The sequence below is a fragment of the Haliotis rubra genome, unplaced genomic scaffold (assembly GCF_003918875.1).
Source record: "Haliotis rubra isolate DU_JTF1 unplaced genomic scaffold, ASM391887v1 Scf1014, whole genome shotgun sequence".
Classification (NCBI taxonomy): domain Eukaryota; kingdom Metazoa; phylum Mollusca; class Gastropoda; order Lepetellida; family Haliotidae; genus Haliotis; species Haliotis rubra.
The window spans coordinates 60364-81783 of record NW_025764909.1 but is presented as its reverse complement, the minus strand read 5'-3'; the positions used below and the strand labels follow the sequence as shown (position 1 = coordinate 81783).

At 37.9% G+C, this 21420-nt stretch overlaps 2 protein-coding genes across 2 annotated transcripts in view; one reads left to right on the top strand and one right to left on the bottom strand.

Annotated features, from left to right (window-relative positions):
* Positions 1-6667: 6667 nt before the first annotated feature.
* Positions 6668-18804, bottom strand: LOC124269467 (ubiquitin domain-containing protein 2-like). Its single transcript, XM_046704473.1, is given in 4 exon segments — positions 6668-7012; positions 7014-7171; positions 8767-9003; positions 18629-18804. Coding segments are annotated over 4 exon segments (687 nt in total). The 5' UTR covers positions 18696-18804; the 3' UTR covers positions 6668-6787.
* Positions 18805-18990: 186 nt separating this feature from the next.
* The window catches only part of LOC124269438 (MMS19 nucleotide excision repair protein homolog), a 43502-nt gene continuing 41072 nt past the window's right edge, over positions 18991-21420 (top strand). Inside the window, exons 1-3 of the mRNA XM_046704444.1 lie at positions 18991-19072; positions 19961-20009; positions 20330-20433. Coding sequence (XP_046560400.1) covers positions 18991-19072; positions 19961-20009; positions 20330-20433 — 235 coding nt within the window. The remainder of the gene's footprint in view (positions 19073-19960; positions 20010-20329; positions 20434-21420) is intronic.

Below are 21420 nucleotides of genomic sequence, written 5' to 3'. Positions count from 1 at the left end.
TACATTATCAAGCTGAAATAAATATCAGAAAATACTATTTTAAGAAACAATATTTTTCAAAAGACATTTCTAGAGAAGACTGACTAAATTTACTTTAACAGTCATAAGACAGGTGTCCATTAAATTTCTGCAGAAATAAATTCTCATAGTTCAATGCATATTTATATGAACGTAACATGTAATCTGACTACAAACAGGATATACTCTGAGACAATAACTGCAGATTTCTACAGGCACTGCTCATCATAAAAAGCAATATCTACACACTTGAAATCTTCACCAAATTTGGTATCACTTGAAACAGTGTATGAAATAAGCCAAAAACAAAGCCAGTCATCAGGGCTGGTAACTTCAAAATGTTACCAGCCCAAAATGGATTTAACCAGACCAGACAGTCCAAAGCAAATTACTCAGATGTATGGAACTTGTTTTCTGAAAAACTTTACCAGACCATCAGGCTGGCTAGCTGTAAATGTAGACCGTTCGTCAGAAATCTAGCCCGTTTCGGGAGGTCGGACGGGCCTTATTTCATACACTGCTTGAAAGAAACATCTGTTTAAAACTTATCAAACCTGACAGTGCCTTGAGCACACATGTATGCTTTAATTTATGATTGAGCAAAATAAGTTGATTACTTCCAGTAATTCTGTTTGTTACCATGACTACACTCCCTAGATTACACACACATATAGTATCTGTGATATGTTCATTTTCATCACGCTAATGTGCTTTAGAAACAAAATATACATATTATATGCACATGACAGCCAAAAATAAATCCTGACTATTTTTCTAAATAATAAAATGAACAAAACATAGATGAATTCATTAAATCATATCTATCAATTTTTTCTGAATATTAAGTTTGATTAAAGTATACACAATAATATCCAAGAAAATATCCATGTTCAATATCAACTTTCCCCAATAATCCCAAACAACTGAATAAAATAACAATAAACATAGACGTTTCTCACTGTACATAGTTGGTTGTTATAAAATATTTAGCTATTTATGTATCACCAAATCTTCAGGAATAGAGATTGCTGAATTGAAGCCAGTAGCTCTAATGCAAACATTATGAATTGAGCTCGTGAGAAATATACTGAGGGAAAAAAATAAGGGATCACATGGAAGGACAAGATGAAGTCCGTGCCAGACAATCCATGCTGCTTGGGTACGCGACATGAGTGAGTGAGTTGAGATTAACACCGCTTAGCAATATACCAGCAATGGGTTTCATACATTGTACCCATGTGGGGAATCGACCCCGGTCTTCGGCTACCCCACCTGTACATGCCACGAAATCAGCAAACTTACTGAACCAGACCATTACATGCACGTAACTAACCTCTGATCACCAGCCATAAGCTTCAAACTGCAAATTTACACAAACATATTTTCTTTTCGTATTATTTACAAATCCTTGTTTTGAAATATTCCCATTAATTAATTACACAGACCATTGCCAACATCTAACATGGACTCGTTCATCAATTCAAATAAACAAAAGGTAAACAATTTGGCTGTGGGACAAATATGAAATAACAAAATTATTGCCATAAAATTATTTACAAGAAATAAGACAACAGCAAATTAACCAATTCAACCAACAAAGAAACATATGACGCCAGACAAAATTAGGAAGTCACTTACAACCAAACTTATTTCAAGTGAAGTCAGTGCTGTCAGTAATCTTGTTCTGCATGTTTAGTCACAGTAAAAGCATCAGAATAAAATTGTGACCATTTCATATAAAAGTAATCCATCATTATTCAACAGCATAAGAATCTATTCAAGCTACTTAAGTTCAGATGACAAAAATAATTCTTAGTATCTTTCAATGTCTAGGTCAATAACATCCAGGTACCTCTCATACATAATATCATATGTCTGGTGTTACTAGAGTTACTACACAATCCTCAGCCATGCAAATCCGAAGTTTGAGGGTTTGGGGAAAATTCATTATTTCATGAATAAATTTAAGACAAATGTACAGCAGATGTAAATGATACTGGATAATGTGAAATAATTGCGATAACTTTATTCTTCTATAAAATATGTTCAACCAAGTCCAGATCAGATCAGATCATCACAGTCGCCAAACAGTGGCCTGGTTAGGCACACCTGCCATAGGCCTGTGAAAAACTACTGCCTCCATGACAGATGTAGCGTTGTGACTTGCATACTCTATATTAATCTATAGCAATTACTCCAGTGAGTAAGTGATCGAGGTTCTACGCCACTTTTAGCAATATCCTTCAATGTCACGGTGGAGGACACCAGAAATGGGCTTCACTCATTGTACCAATGTGGGGAATCGAACCCGAGTCTTCAGTGTGACAAGCGGACACTTTAACCATTTGGCTACCCCACTGCCCCTCAGCTGCTCCAGTCTTAGCACCGACTGTCATAAGTCTATCTTATAATTGTCTCTGGGAATTTCTCCAGTCTAAACCAAAACCGACTGTCGTAAGTCTATCTTATAATTGTCTCTGGAAATTTCTCCAGTCTAAACCAAAACCGACTGTCGTAAGTCTATCTTATAATTGTCTCTGGGAATTTCTCCAGTCAAAACCAAAACGGACAGTCGTAAGTCTATCTCATAACTGTCTCTGGGAATTTCTCCAGTCTAAACCAAAACTGATCTATGAGAATTTTGCAAGTCATAGCGACATGACTGTAGTAAGTCTCCACTATGCAAGTCATAAAGCCATAATCATTAAATGAAGTCCAAGGGTTGGTTATTACTGATACCAATCTTTTGTTTACAGTTCACTACTGACACCAAACAGAAGATTTCCAAGATGGAAAGGAAAAAGCAAGTTGTGAAATCTGAACTTACCATGTAATATGACGTAAAACTATACTTTCAATCACGATCTGAGTACAGAGGACAATGTGTGTTCAAAATGTGATTCATATACGAGTTGACAGTTAAGAACTTGTACGAACAATTACTTATGGATCAGTTGACAGTGGACAATAGTGAATAAAGTTCATGAACCATAACTCATGCATCAGCCTATAGTGGACAATAGAATGATTCATGCAAACAATGATTCACATATCACCAGACAATATATCATGATCAATATGATTCACATATCAGCTGTAAGTGGACAATCATTCATGAACAATATGATTCACAAATCACCAGTTTCAAAGGATGTTTCACATTTTCTACAATTACACTACTGAAAGAAGGCATCAAATAAAATATTGACAATGACAGATTTGGAAATATCCTGTCTCTATCTGAGGACTGATCACATGTACAAACTGGAAATAATATCTCTAAGCCTGACAACAGCTATATTGTGAATGTGTATGGATATTTTGTAAATTTTTCAAGTATAATACACTACACGTCCAATATCACCAAATAAAGATTTTCCTTATGAAGCATGATGATGATAGATTTGCGATGAATAGAAATTTGTTTCATTGTCACATAAACAGGAAAAACTAATTTCACCAACATAACAAAAGAAAACTCTCATTCAGGTACAACAGGGTTCGGTTCTTTCACACGTCTTGCAAGAGTTATCTCCCTTTAATCAGCCAACCCAGTAGAAGCTTTTGGCCTGCATTAATGCGGCTGATATTTTAAAGCAAAATAGTATTGCAAAAAACATAGTATTTCACATATCATAGTTCACATACATAATGAGAAACACTTATGCCACTGTATGTACTAAACGTGAAATGCTAACAACTTTCTTTTGCTAAAAAGAATGCTGAAAGAAGGGTCAAATCTTATTGACCTGATTGGAGTCAGAGGTCAAACAAACCACAGTCAGGTATTCATCTAGATCTGCTCCAAGGTAAATGTTTGACCTCAAGTCTCAACCAAATGTATGCAAAAGTTATCAAAGTGGAAGTAATAAATGTCCCATCCATATTTTTATTGTGACATTAAAAGTGACATCTCTGTAGAGGTGACTTGTTCATCACTGACAACTGGACCAAAAATCTGGATGAGGATGAATGTCTGTATTTAATACCAAGCTATATTCATGATAATACCATCAATCCAATTTTGAAAAAAATATATTTTCACTTGGTCAGAATATAGATAAATCCATGTTGATCAAAACTAGCAGGATGTTACTTCCTAAAACTGATTAACTGCTTCTGTGATTACATCACATGTACGTCAAATGCATTTCAAACAGTTTCACCACATACTGCAGTATAAACCATGCAATGTAATAATAATAATAATTCTGTAGCAGAATCTCTACCTGTATATACCAATTTGTCCCTTGGATATGAAATGTTTTTTGTTACAAAATTCTTTGGCCCCTGACATTAATGAGCCCTACAACGCATTCACCAACTCAAGTCTATATTAAAACAAATGCAGAACACAAAGAAGGAGTGTACTGTGTTTTGTTAACTAAATTTAACATAAGAAAGTGAGGTACCACGAAGAATTAGCATTGATTATCTCGTGTATCACATCTCCATCCTAATGTCATAAATACACTGGACCCGCGTGTCATATTTCAATAACTAGAAACATAATGGGGACAAACTAGCATTCAAACCCGTCAGGTATCCGGTGTGCCCAAGGAACACAACAGCACAGGGAACTGCAGTACCTGAGAGTGAGTGAGTGAGTCAAGTTTTATGCCGCTTGTAGCTATATTCCAGCAATATCACAGCGGGGGACACCAGACATGGGCTTCACATATTGTCCCTGTGTGGGTAATCGAACCCAGGTCTTCGGCACGAGGAGTGAAAGCTTTAACCATTTGGCTACTCCAATGCCAGCAACCTAACTTCACTCGATGACCTGTCCCCCGACAATGTCAGAGAGATGAAGGTGGTAACGCTTCAGAATCAAAACTAGGGGATGAATGGGTCCACCTGACTTATTTCAGTTGCTTGGGGTTGACACAATGAAACTGAAGCAGGGTTGAGTGGTGATATGATTGATGCTAGCATACATATCTATCAGGAATGCATTAGTCGACACCGTGTGCTCTCAACCCCTATGACAGTCTTGTGTTTCAGTTTCTGGGCCAGTCAACAGCTGCAACACTGAAGGAACACTTCAATATCTTCTAAATAAAAATCTCCCAACCAATTATTAAACCATTTGCAGAACTGCTTGAGAGGCATTTTAGAAGTTGTGAAGATGAAGAAACCAAGTTCTATGGATAGTCAACTTTTGTATTGCAATGAATGTGATGCTTCGGTGTAGGTACTAGCACCGTTATCAAGCAAGTGATGATAACGGTGTTAGTACCTACACCAAAACGTCGCACTCATTGCAATAAAGAAGTTGACTATCCATAGAACTTGGTTTTCCTTCATTTGCAGAACTTTTTGCCCAAATATGAAATGTATGGCATGATTACCCTAAAATCAAGTCAAATCAAGAAACTGTCGCATTTCTTAAGTGTTTCAGTGATTCATTATCCCCTCAGTTGTAGAAAATGGACAAAATGGATGAAAAATCACACTTTCTGGAATGTCAAGCCAAGTTGGGATAGACATGTGCTAGTCGATCGGCAACCGTACAACAATTATTGCAGCAGAATGAAGTAATGTGTTTGATGAATTTATGAAATAACCTGCAACATGTAACCAAACTTTCATCACCACCAACCATGCTCACAATGACTTTAGTACAGTAGATGAAAAAACATACCTGAAGATTTGGATCCCCGAAACCTTCTATATAACATGGTCAAACTGATTTGGTGAATCATGAATAAAACCATAACCCTATATGTAATACAGACTATGCATCATTTTATGCTTTAATTCACTACTGAATAAGCCTGTCTGTCTTTCAAAGGATGAGTGAGTGAGTGAGTTCAGTTTTAAGCCGCTTGCTGTTAGCAATATTCAAGCCCAGAAATGGGCTTCACACTTTTCAAAGGGTACCAAAAATGTCGCATCAATCGGGCATTATTTTTACTATGGCAATTGGTACAGTACTGTAAAATGAAATGTTGAATCTGTTAACATGACACTATTCGACTATTAACAAGCTCATTTTAAATATTCATCTGAGTTGAACACAGACTGGCTACTCAGCCGAGAAAGAAAGTGCAGAATTTCAAGTAAAAAATAGTGACTGTTTAGTGTGATGAAACTTATCGTGTCATGACTCAGAAACCATGACATGTATCAACACGTTACTCAAGTAGCATGACACGTATATAAACATGTGACCAAGCACCATGACATGTATCGACACACGAGAGAGGCGAATTATGACACTACAACAAAAATATCCGTCTAACCAAATAATGCCGCTAGATATAGGAACACAAAACGAGGCTTTGCCTAAAGTTCATGATACTTAACCACACTAATAACTGGCCACTTAAACAGTACAAGACCATGGAGTGACATAATCAAAGAGAGGACATTATTCTCAAAGGATCAATGGGATTAAAGTACATTTCAACTACTTGGGATACATTCAACAAGAGTTACATTTTTATGTCTTTTACATGAAAAAAACAATTTACTTTGTGAAAATTATTATTTTTCAAATTTACTAAAACCAATTATAACCTGCCACTGTTAGCAGGTTCTACATAGAATTATATATTACACAGCACTGTTCATGTTGTGAGGTGTCCAATGTTACACCGAGTAAGGGCTGTGTGTTGTAGAAGATAATAGAGAATCTATATCCTAATACGTCTACTAAGATCTATTTATTTCACTTTGTCTCTTGGTCATTACCTTGAATACATTGAAATTACTGTGAAACTTCAGCATGAAAAGTCAATTAAAGGGAGATAACTCATGTCATGCCTTAAAGCTCTTCTTCTTTCCTGGTCACTATAACTTGAATCACATGGCCTTTCGGAATCTTTGCGTCCTCGATACGAAGTTTATCATTGAGCAATCGCCCAGAGTAGAAGAATCGCTGTCTTACCACCTCAATCCCTTCTTCTTCACAGATTCGCTTCTTGATTTTATAGACAGAGTCAGTTGTACGAACAGGCATTTTGATGTCCTTGTTTGTGTGAGAAAGGCGGGAATTTGATTGGAATTTCAATCCCAGGTGAGGAATTGTCTGTGTCTTGCCCGTTGTCACTTTCACTGAGTTCCTCAATCAGGTTGGTCGGTGCACTCAGAACGTACACAGGCAGCTGGTAACGGTTACCCAGCTCATCGTAACAGTCCATTAGTGTTCCTGGTAACATCAACAGCAAGCACTTAGGAAAGATTCAAAATCAAAATTTTCTATTTTGTTCAAATTTGTAAGGGAGTGAGTGAGTGAGTGTTTGTGAGTGAGTGAGTGAGTATGGTTTTATGCCACTTTTAGCAATATTCCAGCAATATCAAGGCGGGGGGACACCAGAAAATGGGCTTCACACATTGTACCCATGTGGGGAATCGAACCCGGGTCTTCAGCATTACAAGCGAACATTTTCACCACGAGGCTACCCCACAGCCCCAATTTGTATTGGAAAAACTGTTACTGTTTTCCTAAATTCAGGGGTAGCCAAACAGCATTAAAACCTCTGTAATGATCCTGGTAATACAGTAAGATCAAGTCAGAAATTGAGTGATTAGTTAGATATACTATTCAAAAGAAGTTAGAGAATCTGTCATGATTAAGTAAAGTCATATGAAAATATTGGGTGTTCTTTAACTGCTTTTGAAGTCAAACATCAACATGAATTGGGATAGAGTTAATTCCCCTTTGGGAATGTTAACATTATTTGGTGCAGACTTGGAGTCGCCTATTGGCCTCTGAGGCAATCAGAGCATGTCTTAGTAAACTTAAATATTTAGTTCACAATGGGCACCAATTCACAAACCGACTCGTCCATGCTTGATACAGTTCCCAACAGTTTGTGACATTACTGATCATTCATGACACCAAAACATGCCATTTCCCTAAAAACTACATTGATACTCGACTTTTTCTGCACCAATTCACAAGTTGACCAGTCTAAACCATGTTTGATATGTTTGATACTTAATCCCAATGTGACATTACTGAATCCCAATGTGACATTACTGATCATTCATGACACCAAAACATGCCATTTCCCTAAAAACTACATTGATACTCGACTTTTTCTGCACCAATTCACAAGTTGACCAGTCTAAACCATGTTTGATACGAATCCCAATGTGACATTACTGATCATTCATGACACCAAAACATGCCATTTCCTTAAAAACTACATTGATACTCGACTTTTTCTGCACCAATTCACAAGTTGACCAGTCTAAACCATGTTTGATACGAATCCCAATGTGACATTACTGATCATTCATGACACCAAAACATGCCATTTCCCTAAAAACTACATTGATACTCGACTTTTTCTGCACCAATTCACAAGTTGACCAGTCTAAACCATGTTTGATACGAATCCCAATGTGACATTACTGATCATTCATGACACCAAAACATGCCATTTCCCTAAAAACTACATTGATACTCGACTTTTTCTGCACCAATTCACAAGTTGACCAGTCTAAACCATGTTTGACATTACTGATCATTCAATCCCAATGTGACATTTCCTAAAACTACATTGATCATTCATGACAAGTTGACCAGTCAAAACATGCCATTTCCCAAAAAACTACATTGATACTTTCCTAAAAACTACATTGATACTCGACTTTTTCTGCACCAATTCACAAGTTGACCAGTCTAAACCATGTTTGATACGAATCCCAATGTGACATTACTGATCATTCATGACACCAAAACATGCTATTTCCCTAAAAACTACATTGAAACATCACACTGACATCACAACTCACCATGTGGTAGTGAAATATTGGCCCCATCAACAATGGCTTGAGCCAGGGCGTGGTCTCCAGTCTCCAGGGCATAGGCAGCTGCCTTCAGGGCATCCCAGATCTCCTTCCTGCCCTCAAACGCTGGGGCCGTGTCCCAGAACTCATCTCGCTTGCTGCGGAGCTGTCCCTCAGTCAGCTGCACGTCACTCTTCCACTTCGGTTTCTCCGCCTTCAGAGGTTGGTTCCTTCCTATTGAAACTGTCAACATAAAACACAATATCACACATTGTTTTCTTCATAACACAGCAGTATGTCTGGTTCCGGTCCCAGTGAAATCCTGGATAACTGTCAGTTGATCCGCATGTGAGCATGTACTACGGCTGTTATTGTGAAAATTCACTCTCATATTCGGTGAATCAAACCATATTCCTTCATGAATTCAATTCATTATTCACAATCAATAGAACGGAATATTCAGGAATTCTTCAATTACTTGAATCTTTTATTGAGCAAAGTGAGATATGCAAAATGGGATAAATATCCAAGCCAGGCTGGATAATAGTCAACATTCGTATATTTTTAAGTTGACAGTAATGGGTCACTGGTCATTTTCGTGATAAATTAATTCTGTCAACATTGTCAAAACATGTCATGTAATTGCTGAAGTTGAAACATTTAAATATTTTCAAAAAGGTGAAACTAATCAATGTATTGGGAGCAATGTCGCCTATGGCCTGATGATAGTGCCGTATGAGTGACGCCACTATGTGGCTTGGATATATTCCATTAAGCATACCTCACTTAGACAACAAACTTGTTCAAAGTAAATAAAAGTCTTAAAAATAATTGTAATAATTCAATTCTAGTGACTAGGGGTGTAACAATGCATCGACTTATCGAAGTATTGCTATTGTTGAGTCTCCGATAGCAATTAATCGATGGTAGAAACAAAAAACTATCGATGCATCGATAGCATGTGTGGCTATCGATAGTTTAGCAATTGACTTCCGTTGATATATGCGCAGCACAAAATACAGGAAGTACCAGATTCATTCACTTTGATTTAGAGTTATCCGCCCCTGTTATATTTTAACTGTTTACTTGATCTGGATTTCAAGTTTCTTGTCAGTTATCAAATGAGATTTAAACTACTTCAACTTGTTTTTATTTCATATACACTACACATTAATTTGGGAAATGACTTCAAATGAGACAAGTCAAGGAGAAACAAGAAAAAATTGTGTCTAGGGACGCGGATGCCCCCCACCCACCCCACCCCAGCTGTAGGAAGAGTTCCCTACACTGAGTGTGCTCTGGTGATTAATTTCTACTAAATAAATATCATGGTTGATTATAAAATAAATATATCCAAAGTGTCCAAGGTAAATACTTATTTGTAAATGTATGTCACAATGAACTTACCACAGTCAGTCTAAGTAAACTTAGTCTCAGTATTATTCGTTACACTGCTATAGTGAGTCTAACAAAACCTTGTTTAAGGTTGCGTCAGGTAACCTTTCCAATTGACCAATCCGAACACAGCTTTCCAAATTGCGAAAGTGGACATTCGCACATACCTTTTGAACTTTTACCTCGAAAAAGTTTGTACCCGAACGATTCCGAATGCTATTTTCCGTACGATCGGTTCCCACACTCCGGCGCAGTGATGACTTAGCATAACATCACTGCCACAGGCTAATTTGCATATCATGTGACCGGACTTTTCTCTTGTTTGTAAACAAGCGCGCATAATAAGAAGAGACAGGTCTTAGGCAAGCTTTTCGGCGCGCTCTTCACAATGTTTTACATTGTTACATATATATTCTTCCACAACTGCGACAGTAACATTTATGACAGTACATATTTAGATATCAAACTAGTTGCATCGTTTGCTCTCCGTCGGCTTCGATGACAGCACGTGGAGCCGTACAACCTATGTAAACAAAGGATCCCTACGCAAATCGAAATAGTGTTACATGTTTTAGGATATTTTCTCAGTGAAACTAAACCATTCTATCAAAGATGTTTAATTAGATGTGTAGACTCATCAAAAATTAAAGAGTTAAGAAATATGTAGATTATATTGAATGGACGGTGCAAGATGTGACGAATCGTCACATCTTTCTGGCCTGTGGCAGAGGTACTATGCTGACTTGCCGCATGGAACTCTGTGTAGGAGAGTGATCGGTTCCTAGTGATGCACGCCACAGCAGTGAGTAAACATTCGTTGAAAATAGCGTTTTGTCAGTATTAAAACATGTCAACTTGCAGAAATATTAGCTAATTATAACCATGTCAACAGGAACCCCAAAGCGTATATACTGCAGGTCAAACATCAGTGTTTTATGCGGATTTTCAGTTTTTGGGAGATCAGTGTTGGCGACCGGGGACGAGAAAATCCATTTTGAAAGTCCCGCCGAACCCTAAATAGTAGCCGTTGTCTGATTGGTTAAATCCGTTCGGCCATCTCGCCTTTGATTGGACGGTCATAGGTCGCTCAAAGGTTACCTGACGCGACCTTCCACAAGGTTTTGTTAGACTCAGTATAGCAGTGTAACGAATAATACTGAGTCTAAGTTTACTTAGACTGTTACCACAGTACAATTAAACCTATATCATGAAGGTTCATGGCACAAGGGTAAATAAACTAGCAATATCACTGTGGAGGCAAGTGAAAGCAATAGATTGCTGTAGTGGTAAGTTTTGGCATATTCTGGAACATATTCAATATGGCAGGTTGAAAGTTAACTGTTCCATGACATGATATTATTGCATACCTCACACTGTTTATCTGTTTAAGTCCATAATTATTTCCATGGAGTTGAGATGGGCTTGTTTGGTAAAAACTGAGCAACTGAGAGGTTTTTAGTCATAAAACAAAGATTGATCAACATATCTTCTATGCAACTATGAGATGCACACCTTTAGAGTCCCAATGAAACACATGTATAAGCTTAATCAATTCTGTTGAGCAGTGTTTGTGGAGAAGTGGATAGACTTCATCCCCTATAACACTATATTCAGAGAGAAATTCAACAAAATTTATGTAAGTTCAAATGGCATTAAAATTGGAAAAATAAATAAAATACAAAATCAAAATATGAGATGCACACCTTAGAGTCCCTATAAAGCACATGTGTAATCTAAATGAATTCCATGAAGTAGTTTTTGAGGAGAAGTGGATAACGTACACCCCCACGTTGGATGGAACGAACAGGCTGAATAGAACAAAATTCAACTAAGTTCAAACATCTGTACATGTGACAAAATTAAGAAATTGTATAAAAAATTATGAAATGCACACCTTTAGAGTCCCTACGAAAGACATGTAGAAGTTCATTCAATTCTGTTGAGTAGTTTTTGTGGAGAAGTGGATAGACTTCATCCCCTATTACACTATCATCATAGAGAAATTCAGCAAAATGTACCTAAGTTCAAATGTCTCTAAACTTACAAAAAAATCAATAAAATACAAAACAAAATATGAGATGCACACCATTAGAGTCCCAAGAAAGCCCATGTATAAGTTCATTGAATTCCACAAAGCTTTTTTTGTGGAGAAGTGGATAGAGTACGGACAGACGGACACGGAGGGTAACCCTATATGTCCCCAGCCATATATGGCGGGGGCATAAAAACTATTGCAATAGTATTGCAATAGTTGGTCTCAATAGACTATCGCTACTGCAATAGTATGTTGCAATAGACTATCGCTATCACAATAGTTGTTTCCCTTTCAATAGTCACCCCTACTAGTGACCATGAATAATGAAATAAATTCATGAAGGGATATGGTTCACTTCACCGAATACATAAATGAAGCATCCCAATCTGTAGCATCGCAGTATGTTGGTATAGCATGTGCACACAAGTAGGTCATCACCTATATACAAGTAGGTCATCACCTGTACACAAACGAGCTGTCACCATTATACCACTGCCTTTTCACCATATCACTATTACTTACCTATCAAACTGGTTGCTTAAGGAGGTTGCATATTAAATATCAAAATCTCAAGAAATTGCTAAATTTGGTATCATTTTGTAGCAAAATGTGTCCCAAATCTAATTATGTAATAAAAATAGCAAGACACCACGACATTTGTTTGATAAGTGGCGCTCCCTTGTGGCACCATCTGTAAAATGTAATATGTCAATAAAAGTTCTCTTAAAAGTAAATTGTTTACTTTTATTATTCAATATGTGGTTTTTTATAAAGATATTTCAGTACTGATATAATATAAAGCTGGAAAATCAATTTTCAAGGCAGTATGTAGGATTTGGCAAATTAATTAACTTCCAAAAAAACAGGAATTTAAAAAAAATATTGACTCATCAATGAAATAAAGATTTTCATAATAACAAGATTTTTTAAATAAATTGAATTTTTATATAGTAAATTCACACTAGATTAATATTCAAAAATAAAAAACCCGTTAAATTTGATAAGGGGAGATAACTCTTGCCCAGGTTTACTTCTGGATTTCCAAGGTCGCCCTAAAACCTTACATACCTACCTATCTACTTCAGGATAAATGCTTGTGTGGCCAAAATAGCATGAAGTATGATTAGAAGCAAGATAAAGGGAAATAACCGCTTAGCATAAAAGTCACCCCCCTACTAGTAATAATTGTGTCCTGTTATTGCCCACATGAGTTTTGACTTTTTTAGGTGAGGTTCCAGATTACAATCAATTATTGATCGATTACTCAGGTCCGATAGATCGATTACTCAGGTCCGATAGATCGATTACTCAGGTCCGAGTATCGATCTGCATAGTGTGAGAAATAACGAGAACTGATATGCGATATAATTGTTTTTATTTTGATAAGTTTGACTAGCTAAAGCTATATGAGCTAATGTTAGCAAATATCTGCTAACAAAGAAGTTAAAAACGTGTCCAAATTGTTGACGATGAGTGACAAAGTGAGAAAATGTACAGCTTCAGTTTCCTTGATTTTTATCATTGTTCAGTTGGGATTTTGATTCCTGGTTCAGTGTCATGGTTGGTGCACAGAAAATGTTTCACTTTCAAGGAAATAAGAAAATTGTGAGAAATGTCTCAATCCCAAATCGCTTCAATACAGTTCACAACAACTGAAGCAATTCTAAGATCTCCAGAAAGAAATAAAGCAACAAATTTCTACTGAAGACTTGGCCAAATTCGTGAACATTAGTTGTTGAACTGTATTCCATAAACAGTTCTCCCACAAACACTTGAGAATGAGATGCCGTACTTTTTACATCAGACAGTGAGCGAGTGAGTGAGTGAGTCTGGTTTTATTGTGCTTTTAGCAATTTTCTAGCAATATCACGGCAGGGGACACCAGAAATGGGCTTCACACATTGTACCCATGTATCGAACCCGGGTCTTTACTGTGACAAGCGCACACTTTAACCACTAGGCTACGCCACCGCCCTTTATATCAGACAGATACAGCTTCCCTTATCATCATAAATCCCTGCTCATCAAGATCCTGGAAGCTGGAGGTCAAAAGGACATCATGGTGACCGTGTGATAGCTACTTTATTCGTGCTAGTTCTACTAGACATGGTAGATACAGTCACACTTTGTTGGATGTTTCAACTCTGGTGCACTACAAGCCTGCAGGACATGTGATATTTTCCTTGATTCCATGGGTACAATGTGTGAAGCCCATTTCTGGTGTCCCCTGCCGTGATATTGCTCAATATTGCTAAATGTGGCATAAAACCCAACTCACTGTTAAAAATATTGCAATTTGAAGTCAGATTACGCTACTGATTTGAACATGAACAGGAAAGCAGACACAAAACAGAAGCATCCTATCTTTACCTGAATCCATTATATTATAATGTCTGTCATGTACCATGCTTGTTGATCACATAGACGGGTGAACTTGTGATACACAGACAGGGTCAGCGGAGACCAGTCGGGGCTGTACAGTACATTGTTGCATACAAGTAGGTTACAGCTAGGCACTGAACGGACATATTGGTAGGGCAGTCATGCTTCACTTACCTCATTACACACAACCATAATATCTAACTTTCAGCAGATGCATATTAATGTCATCCTCACTGTTTCACAGCAGTTACAGAACCCAAGGACACAATAGTGGGTGACCTCAGCAGTTACAGAACCCAAGGACACAATAGTGGGTGACCTCAGCAGTTACAGAACCCAAGGACACAATAGTGGGTGACCTCAGCAGTTACAGAACCCAAGGACACAATAGTGGGTGACCTCAGCAGTTACAGAACCCAAGGACACAATAGTGGGTGACCTCAGCAGTTACAGAACCCAAGGACACAATAGTGGGTGACCTCAGCAGTTACAGAACCCAAGGACACAATAGTGGGTGACCACAGCAGTTACAGAACCCAAGGACACAATAGTGGGTGACCACAGCAGTTACAGAACCCAAGGACACAATAGTGGGTGACCACAGCAGTTACAGAACCCAAGGACACAATAGTGGGTGACCACAGCAGTTACAGAACCCAAGGACACAATAGTGGGTGACCACAGCATTTACAGAACCCAAGGACACAATAGTGGGTGACCACAGCAGTTACAGAACCCAAGGACACAATAGTGGGTGACCTCAGCAGTTACAGAACCCAAGGACACAATAGTGGGTGACCTCAGCAGTTACAGAACCCAAGGACACAATAGTGGGTGACCTCAGCAGTTACAGAACCCAAGGACACAATAGTGGGTGACCTCAGCAGTTACAGAACCCAAGGACACAATAGTGGGTGACCACAGCAGTTACAGAACCCAAGGACACAAAAGGACACAATAGTGGGTGACCACAGCAGTTACAGAACCCAAGGACACAATAGTGGGTGACCTCAGCAGTTACAGAACCCAAGGACACAATAGTGGGTGACCTTTAACATATCGTTTACATACACAATAATGCTGCCATACTGCCATGATTAATAGAAATATAGTTCATGCAATAGACAGGTGAAAATTATTAAAATTTGACAGACATTTTCACAGACATTAGCAGATTAACACATTTGCTAGCCCAACTAGAGAGAGCATCTAAGGACACACTGAAATACCCGGTATTCCATTAACTTTTGTTTGTTCTTGTTTAACATGTTTAATGCCACTCTCTGTAATATTCTAGCTATGCAACAGCAGTCTGTCAATAATCAAGTCTGAACCAGACAATCCAGTGACTGACATCATGAGCATCTGCTTAATTTGTATTTGTAGTCAATGACAAGTGATATGTAGGTCATGAGGTCAGTCACTGCATTGTCTGGTCCAGGAAATGTTTACAGTCTGCCATCATATAGCTGGAATATTGCTGAATGCAGTGCTTAACAACAAACAAACAATAACTGTTGGTCTTCTGGACCACTGGTAAAACCCTGATTTACTTCATACACAACTCACCTGCCAATACAGCAACTGTAAGTGTTACAGACTGGAGCAATTACAGCCATGAGAACTGAAACTCCTTAGCCTTGAGCAGTCCAGTGGAAGTTCAGCCATTACAGTAAACTACAGATGTAGCGAACTCTATGTATAGTAGTTAATTATAACCATAGTTATATTTTGCCCAAATAAAGTGTTTCTTATGTCTGTCTCTAAGTGAGTGAATGAGTGAGTGGTTAAAATGTTATGTCTGTCTCTAAGTGAGTGAGTGAGTGGTTAAAATGTTTGTTCTGTCTGTCTCTGTGGCGGCAGACTGTAAATAATCGAGTCTGGACCAGACAATCCAGTGATCAACAGCATGAGCATCAATCTGAGCATCGATCTGTGCAATTGGGAACCGATGACATGTGTCAACCAAGTCAGCAAGCCTGACCACCCAATCCCATTAGTCGCCTCTTACGACAAGCATGGGTTACTGAAGATCAATATTCTGAGTGAGTGAGTGGTTAAAATTTTTGTTATGTCTGTCTCTGAGTGAGTGAGTGAGTGAGTAAGTGGTTAAAATGTTTGTGATGTCTGTCTCTGAGTGAGTGAGTGAGTGGTTAACGCTCCTTTTAGCAATATTCCAAAATATTCACAGCAGGATACACCAGGAATGGGCTTCATATACATTCTACCCATGTGGGGAATCGAACCCAGGTCTCAGAGTTACTAGTGAATGCTTTAACCACTCTGCCATTCTACCATCCTTCCTACATGGTATTCAGTATTCACCTGATGAAGATACAAGAAGAAACCAACAAGGAAGAAAACAAGTATTACATCTCCATGGCTGATATCAACACTGAGGCCCTGTGAGGGGAAGTAAATCACCTCACTGATGATTATATGAGTATAGAGTATGATTATATCGTCCTCTAGTTTAACCTCAGCAAATGTGTTTCCTTTTTATCTCCTCCGTTAAGACCTCCTCATCTACAGTATATATGGACATGTTGAATAATATAGAGTTTTAAGTTTATATCTACCTCTATTTTGACTGCATAATACTTGTTTAACAATCAACACTAAAGGAAAGATGAAAATCCCAAGTTTGCTTTAGCATCATAAGATCCCATGGTCTCAAGTATGGTGACGTAGCATTAGATCCTATGATCCCAAGTATGGTGACATACTATTAGACCCTATGATCCCAAGTATGGTGACGTACCGTTAGACATTATGGTCCTAACTATGGTGAAGTACCATTAGACCCTATGATCCCCAAAATAGTTCAAATACTGCCAACATAACTTCAAACTATAACTCACCCACACTCCAAAGAATATGATGATGCGTGAAACTACTCAACAAGAATAAGTATTCTAAACTAACTTAAGTATGGAAACTCAGGATAGCTGTAAGGCTCTCCACATTTTGTCTAATGGTGTGTATTTGTTCTGACAATAATCCACCTCACACTGACATATTGTCCCAGAAATAGACTTACATATATATTTAAAAGAATATACATACAAATGAATATTCCAAAACAAGCCCAAAGAGTTCTGAACAATTTAGCAATTTTGATTTGGTCAAGTATGGTCAAGTAATTCTAGACCTGAGTTTGACTGTTTCAATAAATCATGTTGCGGTCTGAAACAATTAGTGGATTCAACACTAACATACAATGTTTCACCTTAAATTAACTTATCAAGGTTCTATTTATCATAGGGCAGTGGGGAAGCCTAGTGGTTAAAGCGTTGGCTCGTCACGCTGAAGACCCAGGTTTGAATCCCCACATGGGTACAATGTGTGAAGCCCATTTCCGGTGTCCCCCACCGTGATGTTGCTGAAATATTGCTAAAAGTGGCATAAAACCAAACTCAGTCAGTCAGTCTGTTTATCATAATGAATCAAAACGGAAATCATTAACAATAACAATAACCACTATACTGACTTGTCAAGAAATATTATAATCCACAACAAAGTAAATGTGATAATGATAATAATGATATAGAAAACAAACTTTCATCACTTTTGAAAATTGATAATTAGATGGGAGAACAATAATAGCCAACCCGTCAGGATACTGACAGCTTAATAGAAAAGTGGAATAGAATATGCAAAACAAAAGTAACTCCAAATGCATGAATCATTAAAATTGTTCATATGTAAATATAAATAAAGATTGCCTAGCAAAGTCATCTCGTGACACTGATGAACAAACAGTTTGTTTACCGTAATAACAACTGGAAAGTTTAGAATCTAATTAGCATTAAATTTGAAGTTAAACATGGAGATGGATATAGTTGACATCAGCAGGCTGCAGCCATGGAGGGAGGACATGGCGAGGCTAGAAGCGATGACAATCACGCAGATTCAGCAGACGATGCCTTTCGGCAGTTTATCTGTACCCGGATGTTCAAGATCAGCTGTGGAGTTAGTGTAGTGGTGTGGAAAAAGCAAATTTCCTCGTCTCCCTCCCAAGATAAACAAATCAACACCTACCATGTTGTACCATACCTGTCACATCCGACGACTCCCTAGAAGGTGGGCCATTGTCTCGGTTAGCCCCTATACACCCTCCCATGACAACCGGGGGAGGGGAATAAGCCTCTGGCAGATATTTTGGGGGATTCCCTGAAGATTACAATGGACTTTTGATCACCTTCCTTCTCTCTCGGCCGTGACGTCACACAAACAAGGTGCTTGCTTGTCAAAGACACGTTTCATTGGTCGAAAATATTGGTCGGAATCTATATTGGAATAATCTTGAAAGCTATTCATTGTATATTTACATGTGTTTGTTATGTATGTAGTTATATGATTTCATAAATTTATTATCACGATCTGGACCTTGTATTTGTTTACTGCCGTATTAAAAGATGGCGGCGCCCAGTTGGAGCATTTCTGTCCAAAATTTTGTTCGAGGAATCGATGACTCTACGGCGTCAGACATCAGCCAATGTACGTAACATTGTTCGTTTTGTAACGAAGAGCGATGGCGAGTGCTAACTCAATTAGCCAAAATAATGTTGGATGTATGTGGTCTCGTAGTCGTATATTGTAATTCACATAACGCCGATCAGAAACACAACAGAGTATTCGTATGGCATGATTCGCCCATGGTTATCGCAGGAACGTAAACTAACATAATGAATATCTATGTTCAAATGTCATGGCATGATAAGCACTGTCAACGGTGATAAAGAAAATTTGATTAAATTATTTTTACCTCATCAAATCAATAAAAAACATTCTTTGGTTGGATTCCCCACATGGGCACAATGTGTTAAGCCCATTTCTGGTGTCCCCCGCCGTGATATTGCTGGAATATTGCTAAAAGCGGCGTAAAACTAAACTCAGTCAGTCAGTCAGTCTGACTGTATATTTCACAATGACTTTGACTGAAGTTGTTTTATGTGACATGTGACACTTGTTTGCTGTTTATAAATCTTATGTTTGTTAATAATTTCAATGTCAATTATAAGAAATACTTAATCTGAAATGTGTGTTTAATTTTATTCCATGGGTCCTGTACATTTTCAATGGGTCAGACAGACATCTGAAACTTACAAGACCCAATGTCCTGTGACTTTGAAACACCATTCGTGAACACTGACTTATTGACTGTAAAAACAGAGTTGCTATTCATTAAGAACACACAAGGGATGAGGGGCATATGTATCTGTGATTATTGATGTTATTTTTGTCAAATTAATATCGTAAAATGGTGCTAATCCCAGGCAGTTGAGACCTTTGAACATTTGAATGAGTGATTTGACATGCTGTATTTGAACTTGCGCCATGGGGTCTCCAAGTGACATGACATTGCTCTTTAATTTTTATTTTCAGTACTGTTGAAAAATGAAGTTAAACTACTGGAGATTGTGGAAGGATTAGGGTAAGAATCTGCAGGGGTTTATCCATCCTATCTCAAGGGATGACATTTCAGTAAGCCTACACTAACCCCTAGACCAATTCCTGTGGTTATTCTGATCTGAAATTGTGCTTGATGTCAGTATGTTTTTTGTCACACTACACATTCTAACAATATTTTAGCAATATGAAGACTTCAAACACTAAGAAAAGTTAACAAGAAATACACAATAGTCTGGCCTGGAGAAAGTCAGCCTGTTTTACCTTGACTTATTTTCTTCAATCAGAATGTCTGTAAAAACAAGAACTATAATTTGTCAGAAACGTTTGTTGATGCCATTACAGGAAGTACCTCACTGACCCAGACACTGGTGTACGTTGTCGAGGAACGGGGCTGTTGGCTGACATCTTACACAATCTCACCCCAGACCTCCTACAAGACAAAGAAGGTAAAATATCTCTGTTTCCCTGATGCAGATTCTGGCAATCATATCTCCCCCTTGTGTTTGTAATTTTGGTTTTGAATTATGTTTTCCATTAACATGTCAGTTCTCTGAAATTATTCACAATCTTAATGACCTTGATTCAGAAATGTCCTTATCTAAAGATAGATTCCCATCATGCTGTACTCAAGTGGGCGTTGAGGCATGACATTTCAAAACAACAGGATGTATAAAATATCCACTGTAGTGTGATAGGCTGACCTTATAATATTACTTATGCTGCTCAGAAAGCCTTTCTAATCTCATTCACAATATTTAGAAACCTTGACATTGATTAGGTGATAAGAAAGTTCTCCTGTCACTATCTCCTACAGGTGTTTGGCAGATCTTCAGTCCTACAGAGCTTAGAGAAATGGATCCCCTGATTATTAATAGACTGTTCAAGAAAGTAAAACAAATCAAAACTGATGCTGTGCAATATCTGATCATACTGAACATGACTGCTTGCTGAATATTTCTCATAGCCAGTTGTTCAGTAACATTCTTTAAGTAATGTACCATTCTTCGTAATACAAGTTTTCAGAGAGTGCTGCTGAACAAACTTAGTTCACATATCAATGAAAACTGTACCATAGTTACTATCCAAATGGTCAGTACTTCTGCACTGCTGTTTTTGGTAAAAATATATCTGTAATATCCACAGACAAATAGGTGCATATGTATACAGATTACTAAAACATTGCTTACAGATTGGTCACACGGCCATAAAAAACCTGGGATAGAACTGGTATTCAGTATCCCATGCTTGACGTTAATGCGGACTGTCAGGATCAGCCGGTCTGATTTGTTGACTTGGTTGATGCATGTTATCGTACCCCAGCTGTGTAGACCGATGCTCATGATGTCAATCACTGGATTGTCTGGTCCAGACTCCATTTTTTACAGATCACCGTCATATAGCTTTAAAATTGTAGAGTGGAATATTGTTTGGCA